Below are 24,940 nucleotides of genomic sequence, written 5' to 3'. Positions count from 1 at the left end.
CGTTTCCATTTCTCTATTCCTTCTAGTATCTAGGATCATTTTTCTTCGACTTCAATATTTTGAAGATCTATTTAGCATTTTCTTTATTTATTTAGTGTTTGCTGTATTGCAGGTCTGCTGCTGTCAAATTCATCTTGTTTTTCTGAAAAGTCCATGTTTTCCTTTCATTTTTTAAGGGTTTTTCACTGGGTGAAGAACTTTGGACTGATGATATTTTCCTCCAGCCATTTGAAGACACCATGTCTTCTAGATTCCATTTTTTCAGTTAAAAAACCAGTTGTCAGTCTTAGTGTTGCTTCTTTAAAGAGAATATGCCTTTTTCCCCTCTGGCTGCTTTTCTCATTCTATTTCGGTTTTCATCAGTTTTACAGTGATATTTCTAAGTGTAAGTTTCTTTGTACTCACCCCCTTGGTACTCAAGGAATTTCTTCAATTTGTAGCTAGCTATCCTTTGTCACTTTTGAAAATTCTCAGTCATTTAAGACTTCAAACAGTGGTCCACATTATCTTCTCAATCCTCTTCTTCTGGACCTCAATTACATGCATGTTAGAACATTTCCACAAGTCCCTTATATTTCTTTCCCTGTTTTATTTTTCATTCTTTGTCTTTCTTTATTTCAACATGGGTATTTCCTTCTGACTCATCTTCCATTTCGTTAATCCCCCCCCAGCTGTGTCTAACCTGCTGTAAACATATCCAAAGAACTCTTAATTCATTTAATCTACTTTCTATTTCTATAATTTCCATTTCATTCTTTAGTAAAAGTTTCCAGTTGTCTGTTAATACTTTCCTACCTTATATTTTAATTCCTTGATCATAAAATCCTAATTATTTTAAAGTTTCTGTCTGAAAATGCCATTATCCTATAGGTATATTTCAAATGGCTGGGTTTTTTTCATGGCTTTTCTTTTCCTAAGCCTTATTATTTTTTATTTTGTAACAAATATTGTATATGAAATAATTTGAGGCTCTGTATGATATTGTCTTCCTCAAGAGAGGATTTACTTTTGCTCTGCCACAAGTTAGACTACGGGCAGAGCACCAAAACCAATTAAAGACCATGATGATTCAAGGATAAGTTTATACTCACTCATAGGTTTAGAACTTCAGGAACCTGACTACATTGTGAAGTGTGTAACAAGACCCCTATTCCTTGGCACACCTAGAAATCCATTTTGATCCTCCATATTGATTGACGAAAGTTCTGCTCAGTTTCTCAGGCAGTTTTCAGGATTTATAATTGTCTCAAGGACAAAAGTTGTGCAAAATGCCAATCATACCTCCCTTTTCATTCTATTTCTCCTTAATCTTAACCAACAAATAGGACTGTCTTTATAGTCCTATGATGCCTTAAAAAGATGTAACTCCTAGTTTTTCTCAGTGGAAATAGTAGTCCAGAATAATCCATTTCCCCACTGAAAAAGAATTTCTCTAAACACACATTTACTAATAGCTCAGCAAGGTAGCCTATCTACTAAAATATAATACTGCATTTTATTAAACTAAAAAAATGAAAATTAGGAAAATTACCCAAAGGAAACGTCTTCATTTTTTAAATTTCATCTTCCTTTTTTTAAATAAAGTGTAAATTAGAATATATGTTTGAAAGTGACAGTGAAGAGGATAGAACAAATCACAATTTGGTGGAAAACTGTATTTCATTTAAACACATAAAGTAATTTCATATAAGTTTAAAAGAATGTTTAGTGTTTAAAAACAAAAAGGGGGTCACTTCCCAGGCCCTACAAAAGAAAATGAGTACAACAAAAATTCTATTTTAAAACTTGTATACCTAGAAAAAGCAATTCACTAAATAGAAAACACAAGTGCAAATGAACACATAAAAATATGCTTATTCACTATAGCAATCAGGGTATGCACATTAAAATATCAGTACGATACCATTCACTTCCACTGCACTGGCAAAAGGAAAATATCCTCATAATTACCAAGTGTTGGTGAGACTACGAAGAAACAAGGGCACTTATACCCTGCTGGTGGAAGTGTACATTATCACAGTGACTTGAGAAGCAATTAGGCAACGGGTAGTAAAGTTAAGGATGTGAATATCCTCACACACAGCAATTTCACTTTTAGGTATGTACCCTAGAGAAACTCTGGCATATGTGAAATGACCAGTACAAGATGTAAAACGTACTTCTGCCCAATCTACTCACCAAGTCTTAGTGTTAACTTCATACGTATAAAGGTCATCTACCAATCCATATTTGTTGCCTGGTAATGCTTTATAGCCTCCATGAACATAAATGGACTTTGTTATTTCATCATACACACTGGTATGGCCATATCCACCTTGAACAATAGCTCCTTTAGTTTCCGGAACAAGCCAAGTGTTTGATGCTGTAAGAGAAAGAAGATAAATCATGAACTCAAATAGTATTTAGAAATAAAACTAATATACCACCAAACTACCAACAAGTTCATTCTAATACCACATTTTATGAGTAAAGTATACCTAATAATTACTTAATTAAAAAAAATTATTAAATATGTGCTAGGTAGTTAAGAATCCGCCTGCCAATGCAGGGGACACAGGTTCAATCCCTGGTCTGGGAAGATCCCACATGCCACGGAGAAACTAAGCCCATGTGCCACAACTACTGAGCCTGCACTCTAGAGCCCGTGAGACACAACTATTGAGCCCACGTGCCACAACTACTGAAGCCCATGTGCCTAGAGCCCATGCTCCGCAACAAGGGAAGCCACCGCAATGAGAAGCCCGCGCACCACAACAAAGACCCAACGGAGACAAAATAAACAAATAAATAAATAAATAAATATGTGCTAGTTAGTTACTATGCTGGTGCTAGGGATTGAAGGTAAGTAAGACTGGTCTTTTTGCAAATTTTAATTAAACACTGAAATATTGAAAATACCTAATTTTTGTATGTGAGAGAGAAAATGAAAACTTTATTCTCACATATATTTCTGTATTTGTAAACAAACCTGAAAAAAAAAGACTTAACAAATAGTTTATGAGAGCCTATTATGTCACAGGCTCTGAGTTTAGCCACTGATATTACAAAGACTAAAATTAAGATATGACTCTTGCCCTTAACAATTTTTAGCACTCTGCTGGTCTTTTATCTCTTGGTTATGAGTCCCACTGTCCCTTCTAAGAGTGCTTTGTATTATTGATAAAAACCTAAAAATTAAATTTCCAAGACTTGCTGACAGATGTGTTACCGTCAGGTTCCACCAATGAAAGTACTGGGGAGAGCTTAGAAGGCAAAAGGAAGAAAGATTCTGCTTTCTTCTCTAACAGAAGGAACAGGTAGGTGACTACAGTAGGTAATGGCAGTGGTGGTTTTATAACAACAGCAGCAGGGGTACCACCTGCGCAGTGGCAGCAGTAGCACCTACAGTAAGTAGCTCAATTACAAACGTGGTCCTAAGCTCCAGCCTGGGTGTGTAGCAGCTCCAGATTTCTGGGTGATCCCCTCATTTTGGTGTGTCTAGTATTTTGGTAATTAACTCCCTATATTAAGTTCCCATTCTGCTTGATATATCTAGAAGGGACTCTTATTTCTATGGCAAATTCACTAAAACAAGCCCCAATCATATGAAAGACATGTTTTTAAAAATAAGAAGATGAAAATACACATCTCCTTGGCCTTAAAAAATTTAGATTATAAAGAGCAACTCTACAAAATTCTATTATTAGTCTTTAAATATCCACCCAGACCACACTTCCATCTTCCCCCTAACTTTTCACCTCAACTTTGGCATACTAGACAACTCACTGAAAATACTCAAAGCAAATAACAGAAAATAAAGATGATACTTAAAAATCCTTCACACTTACACAATTTTAAGGTAGTGTAGAATGTGATACTTCAACAGTCATAAAAGTAGTCATAAAATAAGTATAAAAGAAGTATCAAAAAGGGTTGTTAAAGCCAATTTTACTTAGAGAAAACTAAACATATTTGAAGAAATTTCAGAGTACTCTTGTAACTAATGGGCATTACATTTTGGAAGTAATTTCCAAAGAATGAAGTTAATAATAACTTAGGAACAATTTCTTTAATATACTTCAAACACTTATTAAAGCTATATATATATATATATAAAGCTATATATATAGCCAAACTGAAGGTTTTCATGTTTTTATTCACTCTCTTTTTAACAAAAAAAGATAAACATACTTCTTATCAAAAAATATTGTAGCAATAAAACGTTGTATAATGCAAAAGTGAATGTTACCTTCTGCTCTAGCCCACTATCTAGAGGTATTTTTCACAAATTGTTATGTTCAGAATATTTTCAAACTATAATTCTGAATATTTTATTACAATATACAAAACAAATGTATATGACTTGCATGTACATACATACCTGTAAATATTTGTACCAAAAAATCATGCTATTTTACAACTATTTTTTCACTTAACATCTGGGACATCTTTTCAGGTCCCATTTTTCATTTTTTATCAGCTGAATTCCATTGTATTGATGATACATAACTTATTTAAGTAACTCTATATTGTGACTCATTTAGGCTTCAATTTGTTCTTAAAAACAATGATGGCATAAACTAAAAGTTGCTCTGGATCCACTCTAACAGACCTCAGAAGCAATCCCCCAAAATGCTTACACTGGAAGCTTAACCCCATGTTAGTACAAAGTCCAACACTCTTTAAAGGAATACAGCAAAGTCCAGCAGCCAACAAGGTAAAAACATACAATGCTCAAAATGCATTAAAAAATTAACAGGCACAGAGGGCAAAGAAAATATGACCCATAACAAGAAGAAAAATCAATCAATAGAGACAGAAATAACAAAGACGACAGAATTAAAAGCTATTGTAAAAAAGCTATTGTAAATATACTCAAATATGTTCAATAATGTTACAGAAAACATGAACATGATAAGGGAAAAATGGAAGATAAAAAAGACTCAAACAGAACTCCTGGAAATGAAAAATACATTGTATAGAATTAACACAAGGTTAGATACTCTGGGAGAAAAGAACAATGAATTTAAAATATGGAAATAGAAACTATCCAAAATGAAGCACAGAAAAAAACAAACAAAAACCCTGAAAAAAATGAACAGAATATCAGGGACCTGTATGACAATATCAAGTAGTCTAATCTACTATGATAGAAGTCCAAGAAGTGTGGCGGTAAGGTAGACAGAAATGATGTTTGAAAAACTAGTTTCTCAAATTTAATGAAATCTATAAATCCACAAAACCAAGAAGATCAATGGTATACAAGCAGGAGAAAAAAAAAGAAATAAAGAAACCCACGCCAAGGAATAGCATGAAGTGATTAAGATGCACAAGCAGAACAAAAATAAGAATGCCAGTTGACTTCTCAACAGAAAGCATGCAAGTCAGAAGACAGTGAAGTTACACTTTTAAACTACTGAGAAGGGGGAAAAAACCCATTAACCCAGAATTCTATACCAAAAAATAACTATCAGAGTAGAATTCTATATCCCACAAAATATTTTCCAAAAGTGAAAGTAAAACAAAACCTTTTTCAGATAAAGGAAAAAAAAAACCACAGAGAGAATATATTATTGCAGACTTGCCCTATAAAAAAGTGACCAAAATAAGTTCAAGCTGAATGAAAATGATACTTGAAACCAGCCAGAATCTGGATTTATAGAGATGAATGAGGAGTATAGGAAATATCTGATATGTGGGTAGATATTAAAGGTGTCATTTCTCATCTTCCCTCCCAGTACATGATAATTAAGTGTCCAAAACAAAAAGTATAACAATTTGTTATGGTCTTCATAACATATGAGATATGATATTAAAAGAGGGAAATGCAGGGATACTAGTCTGAGTTCCTGACACTATATGTGAAGTGGCAGAACATTAATTAAAGGTAGAATCTGAAAAGATAAATAAGCATATTGTAAACTCTAGAGTAACCTCTTCAAAAATAAAATTTTAAAGAACTCAATAAATTAATAGTCCTACAGATTCAAGAAGCTGAGCAAACCATGAATAGAATAAATTCAAAGAAATTCACACCACAACGAAATCGCTGAAAACTGAAAGTGCAGAAAACATCTCAGAAGCAGCTACAGAAAAATGACAAATTACCTATAAGGGAACAACAGTTAATGACTATGATTTTATCCTAAGAAACCATGCAGGACAGAAGGAAGTGCTGAAAAATAACTATAACTATAAAAACAACTATAACTCGGGATTCTATATCTAGCAAAAATATTCTTTAGTGATGAACATAAAATGAATAGATTCTCAGATGTAAAAAAAATTAAGCTGATCCATGGCCAGCAGACCTACTCTAAAGGAAATACTAAAATAAGTTCTTCAGGCGGAAAAGACAACAGAAGGAAACTGGGACTGAAAGAGGACAATTTATCATTAGAACCAACAATTCTAATTGTGTAAACACCCAATAACACAACATCTAAATGAGTGAAACATACATGTAAAATAGATAACCAACAAGGACCTACTGTATAGCACAGGGAACTATACTCAATATTTTTTAAGAACGTATGAGGGAAAAGAATCTGAAAAAAACAGATATATATGTATACATAACTGAATCTCTTTGCTCTACCCCTGAAACTAACACAACACTGTAAATCAACTATACTTCAATTAAAATTAATTTTAATTACATATTAAAAAATTAAAAATAAGTAAATGAGTGAAGCAAAAACTAATAGAACTTAAAAATGAAATAGATATATTCACAATCATAACTGGAGGTTTCTATACTGGTTTTTCAAGAACTAAGAAAAATACTGAACAGAATATCAGTAAAGATATAGAAGACGTGAATAACTCCATCAACCATAATATAATTGGCATTTATAGAACACCCCAACCAACTAGAGCAGAATGCAGATCTTTTCAAATTCACATGTAACATTCACCAAGGTAGACCATATTCTGGGTCAGAAAATAAGACTCAAAGAAAAATTTTAACTGTAAAAAACATAGTATTTGACAATAATAGAATTAAACAAGAAATAATGGCAAGAAAGATATCGGGAAAATCTTCATATATTTGAATCAAACAAAATACTACTAAACAACCCAGGAGCCAAAGGAAAAAAAAACACACACAAAAAAATAGAAAACATTTTGAACTAAACGGAAACAAAAAATGCAACATTTCAAAATGTGTGGGATACAGCTAAAGCAGTACTTAAAGCAGTCATTCTCAACAGTGGTTCCCTAAAGCATCAATTGGCATTACCTGGAAACTTTTTAAAAATGCAAATTCCCTGGCACCAATCCTGACATAATCAATAAGAAAATCAGGGATTAGGGCACAGCAATCTATTTTAACAACCTTCTAGGTGATTCCTATGCATCAAGTGTGAGAACTACTGGCTTAGAAGGAAATTTATAACGATACTTATATTTTTAAAAAGAAGAAATAGGGCTTCCCTGGTGGCACAGTGGTTGAGTCCGCCTGCCCATGCAGGGGACATGGGTTCGTGCCCTGGTCCGGGAAGATCCCACATGCCACGGAGCGGCTAGGCCCGTGAGCCATGGCCGCTGAGCCTGCGCGTCCGGAGCCTGTGCTCCACAACGGGAGAGGCCACAACAGTGAGAGGCCCGCGTACCGCAAAAAAAAAAAAAAAAAAAGGTCTCAATCTCAATTCAATGATCTATTCTTCCATCTTAAGAAATCAGTAAAACAAGAGCAAATAAAACTCAAAGAAGAAAAGAAATGTAACAAAGCATTAATCATTATGATAGAAAACAGAAAACAAAAGCTGGTTATTTGAAAAGGTCAATAAAATTGATTAACCTATTAATCTCTAGTCAGACAGACAAGAAAAATAGGACACACATAACTCATATCAGATATAAGAGGAGATACCACTACAGATTTCACAAATATTAAGTATAAGGGAATATAATGAACAGCTTTATGCCAATAAGTTTAACATCTTAAATGATATGGACATATTACTTAAAAACACAAATTACCAAATCTCATTCAAAAAGAAATTGATAATTTGAATATTGCTAACATTTATTAAAGAAAATAAATGCCATAGTCAAAACCTTTCCTACAAAGAAAGTTTCTGGGCCAGATAGTTTCACGGGTGAACTCTACCAAACATTTAAAAAAGAAATAATACCAATTCTACACAAACTCTTACAGAAAATAGAATAGAAACACTCCCCAAATTTTACCACTCCCCATTTTACCACTCCCCAAATCATTTTACCATTACAGCCTGGAAAAGCACACAAAGACATTACAAGAAAAGTAAACTATAGTCCAATATCTCTTATGAGCATAAACATAAAAATCCTTAACAAAATTTTTGCAAATCAATTCTAGCAGTATATGAAAAGGGTAATACATTATGGCCAAGTGGGATTTATCCAAGAATGCAACAGTGGCTTAACATCTGAAAGTCAATGTCATTCACCATATTAAGAAATCAAAGAAAATAAAAGAACAAATGATCTTCTCAATAGATGCAGAAAATTATTTGACAAAATTTAACATTATTCATGAAAAATACTCAGCAAACTAGGAATAAAAGTGAATTTCCGCCACCTGATAAAAGGCATTAAAAAAACATACCACTAACGTAACACTACAGTAATTAAAAGACTGGAGCTTTCCCTCCTAAAATATGAAAAAAAAGACAGGAATGTCTGCTCTCACTACCTCTACTCAATATTGTACCAGAGATCCTAGCAGTATAATAATAAAAGGTATATAGATTGAAAAGGAAGAAGAATGTTTATTAGCATGGGCGTAACACATGACCATCTATATAGAAAATAAGAAAGAATCTACCAAAAAGCTACAAGGAATAGTAAGTGTGTTCAGCAAAGTTGTAGGGTGCCAAATGCTGAAATATACCATGCCCATGAGTTAGAAGACTCAATATGGTTAAAGGCTCAATTTTCCCCTTTATAGATGTAATGCAACCCCAATTAAAATCCCTACATGCTTTTTCTTAATAAACTGACAAGCTGATTCTAAATTTTACATGGCAATGTGAAGGACCTAGAAGAGTCCAAAACTTTTGAAAACAAAACAAACAAAAACAAATGATGGAGGACTGACACTGCCTGATTTACAAAGCTACAGTAATCAATAGAGTGTGGTATTAAATATAATATACATCAACGGACCAAAGGTCGACTCATACATAAATGGTCAGTTGACTCTTCAACACATGTACCAAGGTAATTCAATGGGGAAAGGAAACTCTTTCAACCAAAGAACAACTGTATATTTATTTCTTAAAAAAATCTCAGGCCTTAAGCACCCAGGCTGGTCACTTTCAAGTGAGAAGCTCCATCCATTTACTGCTACACCTTATAAATATTATCATTCATTATTTTTTAAAATTATAATTAATGAGTGAATTTACTGCAGGGGCTCAATTTTAAAAATGTACAAAATCACTGCCTTTCTTCTATACTTATAGCTATTGAAAACTGTAATTCTTTTTTTTTTTTTGCTTATTTGAATTTGCAGACTTTTATGTATTGTTATTTATTACTTGAGTCATAAAAAAGAGGGATAATGAGAAAAAGTCACTGGTGTGAAGCAATTTGATTATGTTGTAAATCATGTCGTTTTCTACATGTTTCTTATTATCATTTGCTATTGTTATCATGACATAGGAAAGGCGAGGAAACACTGCTTTATACTAATTTTTAGCACTGCTCTTTTTATCCTGATTCCAACCTTTGTATATGTGACCAACAAATTAAGCTGCACACGTTAAAAAAAAAAAAAAGAAAAAAACTCAGACTTTACTTCACACCATATATGAAATTTAACTCAAATAGATGATAGATCTGAGGTTGGAGCCCAAACTAAATACCTAGAGAAAAACCTTTACGATCTTGAGCTTGACAAAGATCTCTTAGGTAGAACACGTTGATAAATTGTATTTCATCAAAATTTAAAATCTCAGCCTTTTAAAAGACACTGTAAAAATGAAAAGGTATGCCACAACTGGGGGAAAATATTTGCAAAACATATATCAGAGAAAGGACTAATATCCAGAATATATTAAAAATTCTTATAGCTCCATAATAAGAAGTCAAACAACCCAACTTTCAAAATGGACAAGAAGTATGAACATACATTTTACCAAAGAAGATAAATAAATGGCAAATACTGAAATAAAAAGATATTCAGTATCATTAGTCATCAGGGAAATGCAAATAAAAACCATAAGATATCACTACAATTCCAGAATAGCAAAAATTAAAAAGAAAACAATACCAAGTGTTGGTGGGGATGTGAAGTAACTGGAACTCTCATACACTGCTGGTGGGTTGTAAATGATAGTATCACTTTGGTAAACAGTATGGAAGTTTCTTATAAAGTTAAACACATAACTGCAAATAACCCAGCAATCCCATTCTACAGCACTTACACAAGAGAACGGAAAACATATGCCCAAACAAAGACTTGTATGCAAATATTCATAACAGCTTTTATTCAAAAGACCTAAAAACTGGACTCAAATGTCCACTAACTAGTGAACACATAAACAAATTATATCTTATTCATACAATGAAATACCATTCAAGATTAAAAAGAAGCAAACTACTGACACGATCAAAAGTTTAGACGAATCTCAAAATTATTATGCTAATACAATGAGACCACATACCACATGATTTCATTTATATGAAATTTGAAATGAGGCAAAACTGTATTGACAGAAAACGGATCAGTGGTTACCTGGAGCTAGAGGATCATGAGAAATTGATGGCACAGGGTCATGAGTAAACTTTCTGGAGTAATAGAAATGTTCTATATCTTAACTGAGGTAGCACTTACACAACTATATCGATTTGTTAAAGCTTATCAAGTTGCACTCTGATGTTTTTATACACACACACATATGTGCTGGTGACAAGTAAATCTACCTTTCTCAGCCTCCCTCACTTAATATATGGCATCTCCATTCTTCTAGTTGCTCAACCAAACATCTTAGAGCTATCCTTGACTCCTTTTCCTCACATTTTACATGATGTCTCAGTGATTCCTGTTGTCACCACTTTCAAAACAAATCTAGAATCCAACAACTCCTCACCACCTTCCCTGCTAACACATTATTCCAAGACAATATTATTATTCATGTGAATGACTGATCACTGGAAGTGCACAATACAGGAGAAAAGATTTTTATTAAGTTAATTGTTAATTTTATTAAGTTAATTGTTAAATAATTGTTAATTTATTAAGATTTTTATTAAGTTAATTGCTAAAGATTTTTATTAAGTTAATAGACTGGCAAGGATACCTTGGGATCACTATAAATAAAGCACCAACTGTTTTATTACTCCCCACCATGGTGCCAAGGGGAAATTTAAGCCAATCAAGATCCAGCTTGCGTGAATGTTTCCCTTACTTTACCCACACTGTAAAATTACATAACCAAGCCAATCTCCTTTCCCTGCTCTCTCAAGCCATTTTCAGGCCTGCTTGGGAGCCTGCCCTGCACACGTCAGAAAGCCTCATTTTGTAAATAATAAGTCTTTCATACTCTCTTGGTATTCGTGTTTCATACTCTCTTGGCACCATCGGCCTCAACATCCAAAGCAAATATTGGGGATTCCCTTCTGCGGGATGACCACAATATATCAGAATACAGTAATAGTCTTTATGGGGAAAGCAGCAAAAAGATTACTAAAGGTAAAGATCACTACATATGAATTTTAAAAGATCAATATTCCAAGAGAGTAATAAAGCTTCAAAATATATAAAGCAAAAATTGAAAAAATTATAAGGAAAAATTTAGAAAATCAACATCATCGTGGAAAACTTAATGTACCCTTTCCAGCAATTGACAGAACAGTCAAAATATCAGTAAAGATCTAAAAGATTTGAACAACACAAGTAATTAACTAAACTTAATAAACAAATGTATTAGGTCATTTTGGAAAAAAGGTCTGGCATTTTCTTAAAAAATTAAAGATATATCTTCCTCCTGACCCAACCAACATCCTTAGGTATTTAGACAAGAGAAATAAAAACATGTCTACTGGTTGACTTGTACAAGAATGGTCACTGAAATTTTATTCATAACAGCCCAAAACTGGAAACAGCCCAGGTGTTCATCAATGAGAAAATGAACAAGAAACTGCAATGTATTCATACACTGAAAAAGCACTCAACAAAAAGGAACAAATTACTAATAAACACATCATGTATAAATTTCAAAAGCATCATGGTGAGTGAAAGAAGCCTTATTTTAAAAAGGGTGCATGATGTGTGATTCCCTTTACATGAAATTCCAGAACAGGCAAAACTATTTGATGATGAAAAAAATCAGGAAGCAGGGCGGGTATCAACTGGGAAGGATCAGGAGAGAACTTTCTCAAGTAATGCTCAGTGTCCTATGTCTTGATATGAATTTGGGTTACAGATGTATGTTTTGTCAAAACTCATTGAATTGTACACAAAATTTGTGCATTTCACTGTATGTAACTTTTACATTAAAAACATGAGTACAGAACTCTAGCTAACAACAGGCATGCTATTATGTTTAGAAGTGTACTAATGTTTGCAACAGTCTTTAAAATGCACCAAAAAAATAGATAGATGGATAGAGAAATGGATACATACACTGGTAAGTGAAAAAGCAAAAGATTAATTGTAGAAGGTAAGTAGTATGTCTATGAGAATTCACTGCACAATTCTTTCAACTTTTATGTATTTTTGAAATATTTCATAATAATTTTGAGGGAGGAAGCCTATAGGATATGTTCTGTGACCATAGTACAATAACCTAGATATTAATAATAAAAAATAAATAACTAGAAAACCCCATGTTTGAACATTTTAAACCGCACTTCTAAATAACCCATTAGTGAAAGAAGAAATTAATATGGAATCTTAAACACATTTTGAGCTAAATAACAATTAAAATACTACATACCAAATTATGTAGGACATAACTATAGCCATGTTTACATTGTTTATGTTACAGCTTTAAATGTATATATTTTTAAAAATTCAATGAAGAAAACCTGAAAGATAATGAATTAAGCATCAATATAAAAAGGAAAAAAGCATAACAAATCAAAATATATTAAAATGAGGTCATAATAAAAATAAGAATTAATAAAATAGACAAATGAGTATATTAAGAAAATCAATAACCTCAAAAGTTGGTACTTTGAAAAGCATTAAGATTTACAATCTTGTGGAGAATCTGATCAAGACAAAAAGTAAGAAGACCCAGGCAGCCAATATTAGGAATATAAAAGGGGATAGGGCTATAAAATATTTTAAACTTCACTAAAAGCATATTATGAAGAACGTTAGATCAATACATTGGAAAATTTAGATAAAATGAACAAATTCTGAAAATAAAATCAAGTTACCAAATCTGACGAGAGAAAAAACTTGAGTAGTCTTAGAACTATCAGATAAATTGAATCTGTAATTTTAAAATCCTGCCACAAAGAGAACTCCAGATGACTTACACCAAGCATTTCTAGGAAAAGCAGTAACAACTGAAAGTCTTCCAGACAGTAGGAAGAATTATACTGGCTAGCAAAACAGAAACTGTTTCTCAAAAAGTTATCTGTAGAAGAGATTATGGCTTTACTCCAAAACCCCTAGAGGTTTGCATTGTGATTCTCCAAAAAAAAAAAGTTAATAATTTTTAATATCAGCAAGTATTCAATTAGTGTTCAGATTTCTAATTATATTATAAGCTTCTTCTTTATTTTTTTTGGAAGTTTGTTGGAATCAGGATCTAAATGAGATCCACACACTGAAGTTGCCTGATGTGTCTACTGAATCTCTTTTAACCTATACATTCTCATCCTTATTTTTTTTATTGCCAGTAGTTTGCTCTTCAACATTTTTTGTCAATTCCTAGGATGAAGGCATAGAAGTTGTACTTATTAAACAACCATTGACCTAATAAAAGGAGGAGTTAATTAAATCTTTAGATACCAGAATTATGAATCAAAAGTAATGATGAGCTGAAACTATTTTAACAATATATGTCAAGCCCTTCACTGAGATTACAACATTAAATTGACAAGTACAGGATAAAGTATACCTTACTCCCCAGCCGTTATATAAACAACAAAAACCAATGAACTAAGTAAGAAGTTTTGTTGCCTGTAGGCTAACTATAAGTCAAAATAATTAGTATAAAGTATAAATTTAGGTTGCAATAAAAATATTAATAAAAGATGCCCAGAACAAGGGAAAGCAATGGTTTCACATTAGATCCTGCTCTGTTAGGCTCTGATAAGTGTGAATAGATCATCACAGTGCAGTCTGTCCTGTGATAGGAGTGTGATAAAGATCACAAAGGGTCAACTAAGATAATGTGTATCTTATATTTACATAATCCTGATTTTGCCATTTACTAGCTGTGTGATCACTGGCCAGTTGTGGGAGACATCTGTGCCTCAGTTCCCTTATCTGTAAAATGGGGTAAAAAGAGCACAAATTTGCATGTTCACGCTGAGGACTAAATGAGTTAATACTTGTGAAATGCTTACACCACCGCCTAGCACATAGTAAGGCCTGTTATTATTATTAGAAAATATTCTTTAAATCATTAACATCTGTGTTAAGGTAAATCATTAACATCTTGTTAAAAAGATGTGAGTGGAAAGCTTGTTATGTGAAGACTGAAGGAACTAAGATGCTTATGTAAAGAATGGAAGATAAGCTGAAAATAAGATATCTCAAAATATTTTAGGGTCAATATGTGGAAGAGTGATTAAATTGCACATGTACAGTTCTATATAGTCATGAAAAACCAAGTACAAATTACAAGAAATGCATATTTCTTCTAAACGTAAATAAAATTTTTAAATATGTAAAATAATCGGATGGCTACCTTTTAAGGGACTGACACTTCCATCAATGAAACAATGTTGAGCACAGACAGAAAACCAGAATTTTCTGAATCCTGAATGCACATCTACTAAAATTTTTCAGTATAACCAATGCATATTTTCAAATATATGTATAATATTTACATAGCTTATAAAGTTTTAAAAGCAAATGGTTTAATTCCACTTACCAAAACTAAAGTATTTTTATTGTGGTATTTTTGGAAACATTTAGTAAATATAAAAATGTATACCATATTAACAGTGGCCTCTGTCACACAAACCTAGCAATTTATTAAAATATTTTACTTATTACTTTGCAACTGTTTCACGTTACCTAATTGGTTCTGAAAGTTCTTCACAAATGAAACTACACAACAAATGCCAAACCTAATTTAAGCACAGTTAAAGTTTGTGCTCTGATTCCTATGATTTAATTATTTTTAAAGGGGAGATTTCATGTATTAAAAATTCCTAATTCCCACCATCTAACATTGTGTTCTGTAGATCTATATTTCCAGATAACCAGTAGGTTGAAAGCAATGTCCAATTTACACTTGAAATTCACCACAGAATTTTGAAAAAACATGTGATGTTAAGAACTGAAGAGAAGAGAAAGCCATATAGTATCACTACACTTAACAGAGAAAAAAATTACCTTCCTAAAAATACAATATCTAATGGTTTTTAAATCAAAAGAAAAAAGTTAACATGACATTAATAATGGCTTCCCAACTATACCTCCCAAATCCTAAAGGCATGAAAAATAGTACAGTGAAACATTAATATTATACTAACATTGAGATTCACATTGAGATTCTTAGAAAGTTTATGAGGTATTGCTAACCTAAAGTGAAACAAATTTCCCTCAGGACTAACCCAGAAGAGCTTTATGGTCCAAGTTAGTAAAACCATGCACATAAATTCCCCTCTGAGATTTATAGATTCCCTAAAAATCCTATAATTCTAAGTACAGCAAAAAGGACAAACTGACATTTCCTTTACTGCCAGCTTAAGTTCACAAGAATTCTTATTGAAATATATATCCTATATAACCAAATATGAGAAAACATACATCTCTTTCCTCTATTTTAGCACTTTTAGGTATAATTTCAAAGATACAAACAGGTTGCAAGAATAGTCAAAGGATTCCCATATACCCATTACTCTGATTCACTAATTGTTAACATTTTGTCCCATTTGTTTTAGCATTAGTTTATTTCCATCTCTACATCTCTTTTTCTTTCACACGTATACATGCACGTGTGAACACACCACACACACACACAATAGAAATGATTATTTCTATTACCCCTAAATATTTTGGTGTATATCTTAAGAACAAGGATTTTGTTTTAGTTTAACATTTACACACTGTTTAATACACATATATATTTCATTTTGTGAACTGAATTGCGTCCAGTGTAGAATCCAGTCTTGTATCACTTACCACATTCAGCTGTCAGGTTTCTCTAGCCTTTTTTAATCTGGAACGATTTTTCAGCCTTTCTTCCTCTCTCATGACATTGACATTCTTGAAAAATAAACCTCTCCCCCTTATTAAATAAAATGTTCCTCATTCGAAGTTTATATGATATGCTTCATGATTAGATTCAAGTATACTCTCCCAGTTAGAATACTGTAAGCCAGAGGTCAGTAACCTATGTTCCTTGGGCCAAATCTAGTCAGCCACTCATTTTCGTAAACAAAGATGTACTGGCACACTGGCATGTTCATTCATTTACATATCATCCATGGCTTGCTTTCAAACTTCAATGGAAGAATTGAATAAATCAGAGACTGTATGATCTACAAAGCCTAAAATATTTACTTCGTAAGGCTTTACAGAAAAAGTTTACAGAACTCTGCTCTAAGTGATGTTTCCTTTAGCAGGTACCATATCCGGAGGCACACAATGTCCAGTTTCCCATGGTTTGTACTATTAATTTTGATCACCTGGACAAGGTTCTAACCGATTTTTACACTACATCGTTACTATTTTTCCCCTGAACTCTATAAACAATCTATGGGAAAGACACTTAAATATCATGCACATCTCATCAAAAATTCATTCCCAACCCCACAGATTTAGCATCCATTGTTGATGCTTTTCTAAATCAATTTTTACTATGATTGTTGTAAAATGATTATTTTTCAACTCCAGCAATGCCAGTTAGCATTCTGTGTAGGAAAGAGGCTTCTCCTCTATTTGTGCCTATCAGTCTGTGTACGCTCATGGATTCCTATTTTTTCAGTGGTTTGTAGTTTATTACTTTCCTATTCTGACACTCAAATTATCCCAAACTGTACAATGGAACCCCCTTCAAGCTGACCCTTATGTTCTTTTGACATAACCCAGAATTTTCTTGAGCACTTCCATATTTAACATAAAAGATGTACCAAGCTCATCTTTATTTTTCCCTACCACAGCCCTAAAATCAGCCATTTCTCCAAGGAGCCCTGTTTCTTTTCATAGGAATTTTATTAAAAACTATATCTGGGAATATGTGGAATCAACAGGTTCACTACTACTGCAGTATCTTCGCTCCTAAACCTTTCTGAAGAATCAACAAGTATCTGTAACCATCTACCTTCTAATCATAAGCTCATGCTGATACCTCCAATTCCAATCCATCCAGGCAGGACTCTCCCTGGCCTTCTCCATTTCATATTTGTATCTCCTGTCTTCCACATTGGGAACGCTACTTCCCAAAAGTATCAACACATTACTCATTCTTTCAGTCTAACCATACATCTAAAGTAATTTCAGAATTGTTTCACCAAAACCTTCAAAATACAAACCTAAAAGACTTGTTGGCAGTTCTTCCCCACAACCACACGTACACTAAAGGCAAACACCATGTCAAAAACTCACTTGGATTAGTTCTTTTCTCCCCCTTTCAGCATGACTGTATTATTCATTTGAAACACAGTTGGGTTCATTAGTTTCAGTTTGCATTACTCTAGAGCTTTCTTTTCTGCCTTTCCTTGTTGATTTAATTTTTATATATAGATAATATATGTTTCTAAAGGCAATATGCTTCTGAAAGTCCAAACTATTTTTTAAAAAGACAAACTCAGGGAACATATTTTCATTTTTCATTTCCTACCCTTTCCACACCATTCTCCACTGCCCCTTGTAAGTAATCAACATCACTGCTGTCTGGTTCATCCTTCTGATGTTTTTTGCTCATATAAGCAGGCATAAGTATATTTTCTAATTTCCCTTACTTCGCTAATGTACAAAAAGTAGTACATTATATATACTATATACTTGATCACAACATATCATATAAATCACTCCATTTAATTTCACAGTTCATCATTATTTTCTACAAATGCATGACCACTAATGTGGGTATAAAAGAGTTTATCCACCGCTCTCTTACATTTAGCATTGAGGTAGTTTCCAAATAATATTACAATAAATAACCTTGTGCATACAAAAAAAAACGTATTTTTGTGTTTCTGGAGCTGTATCTGCAGGATAAATTCCTTGGATTGGAACTGATATGTATTTCTGTTAAGATACTTAAACAATTTTAAAACATAGCCCAAATTCTCTTAAACTCTTACCACTGATGTGGGATCTATGAATCCTCCCTTTGAATCAAAGGGTTTGTGACTGCTTCAATCAAGAGAGTACAGACGTGTGCTCTGTGACTTCTAAGGCTAGGTCATAAAAGCTATGCAGCTTCTGCCTGGTTTTGTGGAATGCTTGTTCTTCTGATGTTCCTTCTTAGGACACACTTCTAAAACTCAGCTGGCGTGCTGAGAAGTCCAAACTGCATGCAGACCGTGTAAAGTTACCTAAAAACTGTCCCAGTTGAGATTAGCCTTCAGCCATCACAATTGAGACACAGTATATATGAGCGAAAAGCCTGCAGATGATTCCAGCCCCCCCCATTCAAATCACCCCATCTGTTCAGGTCTACCCAGATGAGGTCCCAGATATCACAGAGCGGAGAGAAGCCACCCGTTCTATACTCTGCCCATCACAGGCTTCCTTATCTAGTTGACTGTGTTTCTGGACTTTTATTCTATACTATTGTCCTTCTGTACATGCATGTCACATTATCACACTGTCACACTGTTCTAATTATGGAGACTTTGCAGTATGCTTTAATAAATAGTAGGACAAGTCCCCTCATAGCTCTTCCTTTGTAATCTTTTCCTAGCTATTCCTACATGTTTACACGTAATTTTCTATTTCTGTGCTAAATGTACGAGGTTTAAGTGGCAACGTTATACTTGCTTTCTAAAAGAAATTTGTGAGTTTTCCTTCCTTTTATTCTCTAAAACAGTTTAGGAAAATTGGGACTATCTTGTTACTAAGTTTGCTAAAATTATCCTGTAATATCACCTAAGCTTGGTGCTTTCTCTATTTTTTCCTATGGAAATTACTCTATATAAACTTTCTATCTCTACTGGGTTCAATTTTGGGAAACTGTTAATTTCTAAGAAATCATCCATTTCTTCAAAGTTTTCAAATTTATTTGTATAGATATACAAAGCAGTCTCGTATTTTTTTTTAATTTCCTATCAATATTATTTCCTCATTGTCATTTCTTACTTTGTATATTTGTGGTTTCTCCCTTGTTTCTTGATTAAATGAGCTAGTGGCTTATCTATTTTTTTTTTTTTTTTTGCGGTACGCGGGCCTCTCACTGTTGTGGCCTCTCCCGTTGCGGAGCACAGGCTCCAGACGCGCAGGCTCAGTGGCCATGGCTCACGGGCCCAGCCGCTCCGCAGCATGTGGGATCTTCCCAGACCGGGGCACGGACCCGTGTCCCCTGCATCGGCAGGTGGACTCTCAACCACTGTGACACCAGGGAAGCCCCTATTTTATTATTTTTTTTTTAAGTTGTAAGCTATAAATTGATCTATTGTTTTTTCTGTTCTTACATCATTAATTTCAGCTTTTATTTTTATTATTTCCTTTCTGGCACTTTTTTTGTTTAGTTTGTTGTTCTTTTTCTTGCTTTTTGAGTTGGGGATGTGGTTTATTTAGTTTCATCATATTAATATAGTTGTTTAATATTAAGCTAAAAATATTCCTCTGATAACTGCTTTAAAGTATCTCATAGATTCTTATAGGTGTTTTTACTGTTATTATTTGTCGGCAGTTTTGTAATTTAAGCTAGTATTTACTTCCCTTTTCACCCAACAGAAAGGCTTTATTTAATATTCAGGTATTTAATTTTAATATTTCCGCCTTCTGGAAACTACTGATGTTTTCTTTTTACCCTAACATATGATCAACTTACTTTTTGTGAGTTTTCTGTGTGCACTTGAGAGGATAACATTGTCTACAATCAAGCTGTATTGTTTGATATATATATATATTCTTTTGTCCTGTCAAGTACTGAGAGTAATGCTTGACCTGTTTTCTACTGACAGTGATGCTATCTACTTCTCTTTGCATCACCTATAATTTCAGTCTTATATAGGTGGTTGCTGGGTTACTTGGTGCATTGATATTCTTCTATTACATATTATATCTTTATGGTGAATTGTGGAGTTTTTTTATATTATAAGGTGTTCTTATCTCATATAATGTCTTGGTGGCCTGAATTCTACTTTCTCTGGTATAAGGATCACAACACCTGCTTTCTCATTGTATCCATTTTCCTAGTAAATCTTCCTTCATCCCTTCATTTTAGCCTTTCTGAATCAGCGTGTTTCAGATGTGTCTTCTATTTGCAACACAGAGTTGGATTTTGCTTTATGCACCAATTTAAAAATGTTTTCTTTAAACAGGCAACTTAATCTCATTCATGTTTATTGACAATATGTATGTTGGATCTCAACTCTGTCATATTATTTTATAATTACTGTGTGAATTACAATGTTTTTCTGAGGTTTTTTTTTTTCTATTTGATGTTTTCTTTTCGGTATTTAAGAAAGTTTATATTTTTGTTCTAGTGGTTTCCTTGATGTTTATACCTTTCACAGTGCCCTTAATTCTCTTCTTTCCTACTTAATTTTTAACATCTGTATGTCAGTTTTAATACTAGGTGTACCAGGAACAATAGTAATCAACATTCACTATCTTGGTTCAATTGTTCCTTTTATTTGTTTTATGTTACCAAGTCATGTTATAAATAATTTATAGAAGACTAAGACGATAGTGAAAAACTACGTTTTGCAAATTTCAGTAAGAATTTAAACATAGCAAACCTCTTTGTGTCAAATAAATGTTGGGGCATAAATATGCTAAAAGATAAAAATATATTGTTCACTCATTGATTCTTGAGCTTGAAAAAATTATTTAGGATATCATCTTATGAAGAGTCATAATCTGAGATTTAATGTAAATGATCAATTCCACTATCATCATTATAGGAATAAATGAAAAATTTTTAATTCTCAATTGTGTTCAATAAAAGCTAAAAACGGGCTACTATGACGATGCCTCCAGTCTTCTCTCATGCCTTCTTTAAATATGATAAAATAATTTGGGCACTGCAATAAGAAAACTGAAAGATGACAATACAGACAATATATTTCACTGTGGCATCATCCTTCTAAACAGCTTATTTTCTTAGTAATTTAATATTTTAGCATAGTTGGGAACAACTGATGTGCAATGAATTCCTAGAATGATAAAATAACAAAATGGTTCAAAATATAGGAAAAATAAGAACACGAAGATCCCATCATGTATCTTAGATTTGTAAAAGGGTCCAAAAGATCCATCTTGGTAATTACATATATAGAATACTTTATTCCGTATTTTTTAAATAAGTAAATGTTCTCTTTGTTCTTTGGAAGACTTCTAAGAAAGAATGAAATTTATGAAACAACAGTCTTCGTAGGTAGTTAGGCCTGCTCAAAAAAGAAACGAAAAAACTAAAACTGGGTCCAACAGACCCTTAGAATTAAGAATTAAATGGCATCCTTTGATTCCTACCTATTATCTATCCAACAATCCATGTGCTTTTTCTGCTTTCCTCTTTCTCTCTTCCTTCTCTTCCCATTTTTAGTTGCATTATTTCTACTTGGACAGAACATAAAACATTTGCATACCAGTTATCTACTGACATCCCCACCACCCTTGTTTCAGTCTTAGCTCTGAAATTCAATACATGACATGTTCTCGATCAGTCTTTTACCTGAAGTGTTCCCATTCACCTCTTCATTAAATGGAGCTTATTCTCTAGGAGAGATGTTGGTAAATTGCAGCCCACAGGCCAAATCCGGCTCAAGTGTTTCTGTAAATCAAGTTTTATTGGAGCAACGTCCACTCATCCATTCATGCATTTTTTACAGCTGCTTGTGGAGAGCTTCAATGACAGATTTGAGTGGTGACAACACACACTGTATGGCCTACAAAGCCTAAATTATATTTACTATCTAGATCTTTACAAAAAGTCTGCACATTTCTACTGTAAAAGAAATAGGGCACATTTGTACAGAATTACCTGAGTTTTGCCACGTTCAAACTGTTTTTCTATAGCCTTGACACATGAAGGACTGTTTGCCAAGATATAAAAACCCTTAGCCCGGGCTTCCCTGGTGGCGCAGTGGTTGAGAGTCCACCTGCCAATGCGGGGGACATGGGTTCGTGCCCTGGTCCGGGAAGATCCCACATGCCGCGCACGGGCCACTGGGCCTGCGCGTCCAAAGCCTGTGCTCCGCAACAGGAGAGGCCACAACAGTGAGAGGTCTGTGTACCGCAAAAAAAAAAAAAAAAAAAAACCCTTAGCCTATATTTTCTTTCCGTGAGTTTCTTGAAAAATTTGCTCCATAGTTGCCATGAGTTGTAGGTTGCTTTTGAGAAATCTGATATAATCTCTTGCCCTTGTAAGATATTTCATCTTTCTGCCTGAAGAGCCTAGGAATTTTTTTTTCTTTATCTTTTAAAATATAGTATTTTTATCAAGATGTCTCAAAGTTGCTGCTGTGGGTGAATTTTAGCAGGTATCCAACTCAGAAGCTTATAAACAGGAGAATAGATAGGCAAATTATGGTAGAGTCAGACAATAAAATACAGTAATGCAAAAAAGTTAACTGTAGGAATACATAACAACATGAATTAATCTTGGTTATATAGTGATGAAGGAAATAAATGAAAGCCTCAGAAGACTGCCTAAAATATTATTTCCTCTTCATAAAATTCAAAAACAAGTAAACAAAACAATATGCCATACAAGCATACATGTATAGGTGATAAAGCTATCTTTTTAAAAAAAATACATAATAAGAAATTCTGGATTTCAGACTAATGGAGAGGCAGAAAACTTTTTTTTAAATAAAGTTTTTTATGAACGTGAATTATTATAAAGAGAAAACTTCAAGGAACACAACAAATGGTTATCTTTTTAAGATAAATATTCTCTCATCAGATATACTTTTGGAGGTGACTTTGCTAGTAAGACATGATTAGTTCTATGTTGATGACATAATAACCAAATAAAGCTGAGTTAGAGTAAACATAATTATTAAAAAAAAACTTAAGAATAATCAACAAATGGTTTTTCTTTAATAATTAGAAGGCAATACATAGACAAATAAGAGTGCTGCTTATTTTAAAAAGTTAGAATAGCTAATGCTCTTGAAAAATGTTAAGCAAATATATCAATCTTAAATAATATAAAATGCTACAGATGACCACATTAAAATTTAAAAATTCAAGAATAGTAGTACTAGAAATGAACTAAAGGACCTAGCTCCATGCCACTCCAAAAATTTGTATTTCTTCTGACATTTTTCTCCATTAACAAACTGTGCGGGACTTCCCTGGCAGTCCAATGGTTAAGACTCCGTGCTTCCACTGCAGGGGGCATGGGTTCGTTCCCTGGTCTGCGAACTAAGATCCCACATGCCACATGGGGAGGCCAAAAATAAATTAATTAATTAATTAAAGGTTAGACCTTATTTATTTAAAAACAAAAAAAAAACAAGTGTGAAGTTCTCTCACAAAACACCTCTTTCTCCCAACCTCCAGTATCCTAATACCTAAGTACGCATGAAGGACCATTTAGGTTAAAAGGTATATTTGAATCTCCGAGAACTAATAGTAGGTGCAATCAGACATGCTCAAAATGAGTAACTGTAAAGAGTATAATAAAAAGACTGTTTACAAAAGTATGGCTAGGATAATATCCTGGGACTATCAGAGCAGAAAGCCTTTACTATCCTGCGGCATGAAATAAGCAAGAGGAGGGGCTGTTTTCTAGAACTCTAGAGAGTAGGTGTATGGGGAAGAACACCAGAAAGTTAAGCCTTCAGTAGGACAACCCAATTAACCCAAGAAGATCCAGCAGGGAGAGAGTTGGAGGAATAAAATACCTTAACCTCACTCATCTCCCACCTTCTGATCTACTGATGGTGCCTCCTACCAGCTGACCCCAACTGAAGGCTGCAGGGCATGGGAGCAGAATGGAATAGTGAAGGGTAGATCTGGAGAGACAAATGAAGAATATCAAACACAGTACCAAATGAATCACATCACCACTAGAAAAAGAATAATTTGCACAGTACACAATTTAAATAATTTGGCTAATATACTTTTAAAACATTCAGGAAATATATAGGTTCATTTTTAAAGAATACTGCTGAAAACCCTATTCATTCACCCACAAATATTTATCAAGCACTTAATACATGTCACTTTACTAGAAGTAGACATACAAAGAGGTATACAGCAGGATTCCTCTCTAAACTTAACTTCTTGGGGAAAAAAATGCAAGTACAAAAACAATACCTATAAAAAGCAGTATATGTGTCATATTCATTTATAAACAAAGAGTTACAGGAACTCAGAGGATAATTAAACCACTTCCAGAAAATGAAAAAGGCAGAAAGTATAGCTGTGGAACACCGAGAGCCTTTCATCATTACACAATTATAAAGGCCACCTCCACTTTGTTACTTAAACAAGTTTATAGAGCCTTTACTGCAAGATTATCTCCTCATTATACATTCCCCTGATAATTTTCCTGATCATTTCCAATAATTTTTTCCATGAAGCTTACAGGTTACTGTCACTCCCAACCACTTAATAACCATACACTTTTAGAAGTTGTAAGCTAGGGTGCCTGATAAAAAATTTCTCTGCCAGATCTATTTACATGTGCTCCACAGAAGCTATTTTCTC

At 33.4% G+C, this 24,940-nt stretch overlaps 1 protein-coding gene across 4 annotated transcripts in view; it reads right to left on the bottom strand.

Moving 5' to 3' along the window:
- Positions 1–24,940, bottom strand: part of ATRNL1 (attractin like 1) — a 679,361-nt gene that overhangs the window by 586,087 nt on the left and 68,334 nt on the right. For all 4 annotated transcript variants that reach the window (XM_029245362.1, XM_029245365.1, XM_029245364.1 and 1 more), the window contains exon 9: positions 2,179–2,362. In XM_029245362.1, the coding sequence (XP_029101195.1) occupies positions 2,179–2,362 (184 nt within the window). The remainder of the gene's footprint in view (positions 1–2,178; positions 2,363–24,940) is intronic.

Source organism: Monodon monoceros, unplaced genomic scaffold, assembly GCF_005190385.1.
Source record: "Monodon monoceros isolate NGI ecotype Baffin Bay Population unplaced genomic scaffold, NGI_Narwhal_1 Super_Scaffold_4, whole genome shotgun sequence".
NCBI classification, from domain to species: domain Eukaryota; kingdom Metazoa; phylum Chordata; class Mammalia; order Artiodactyla; family Monodontidae; genus Monodon; species Monodon monoceros.
The sequence above is the reverse complement of the archived record's forward strand: the minus strand, read 5'-3'. Positions and strand labels throughout refer to the sequence as shown.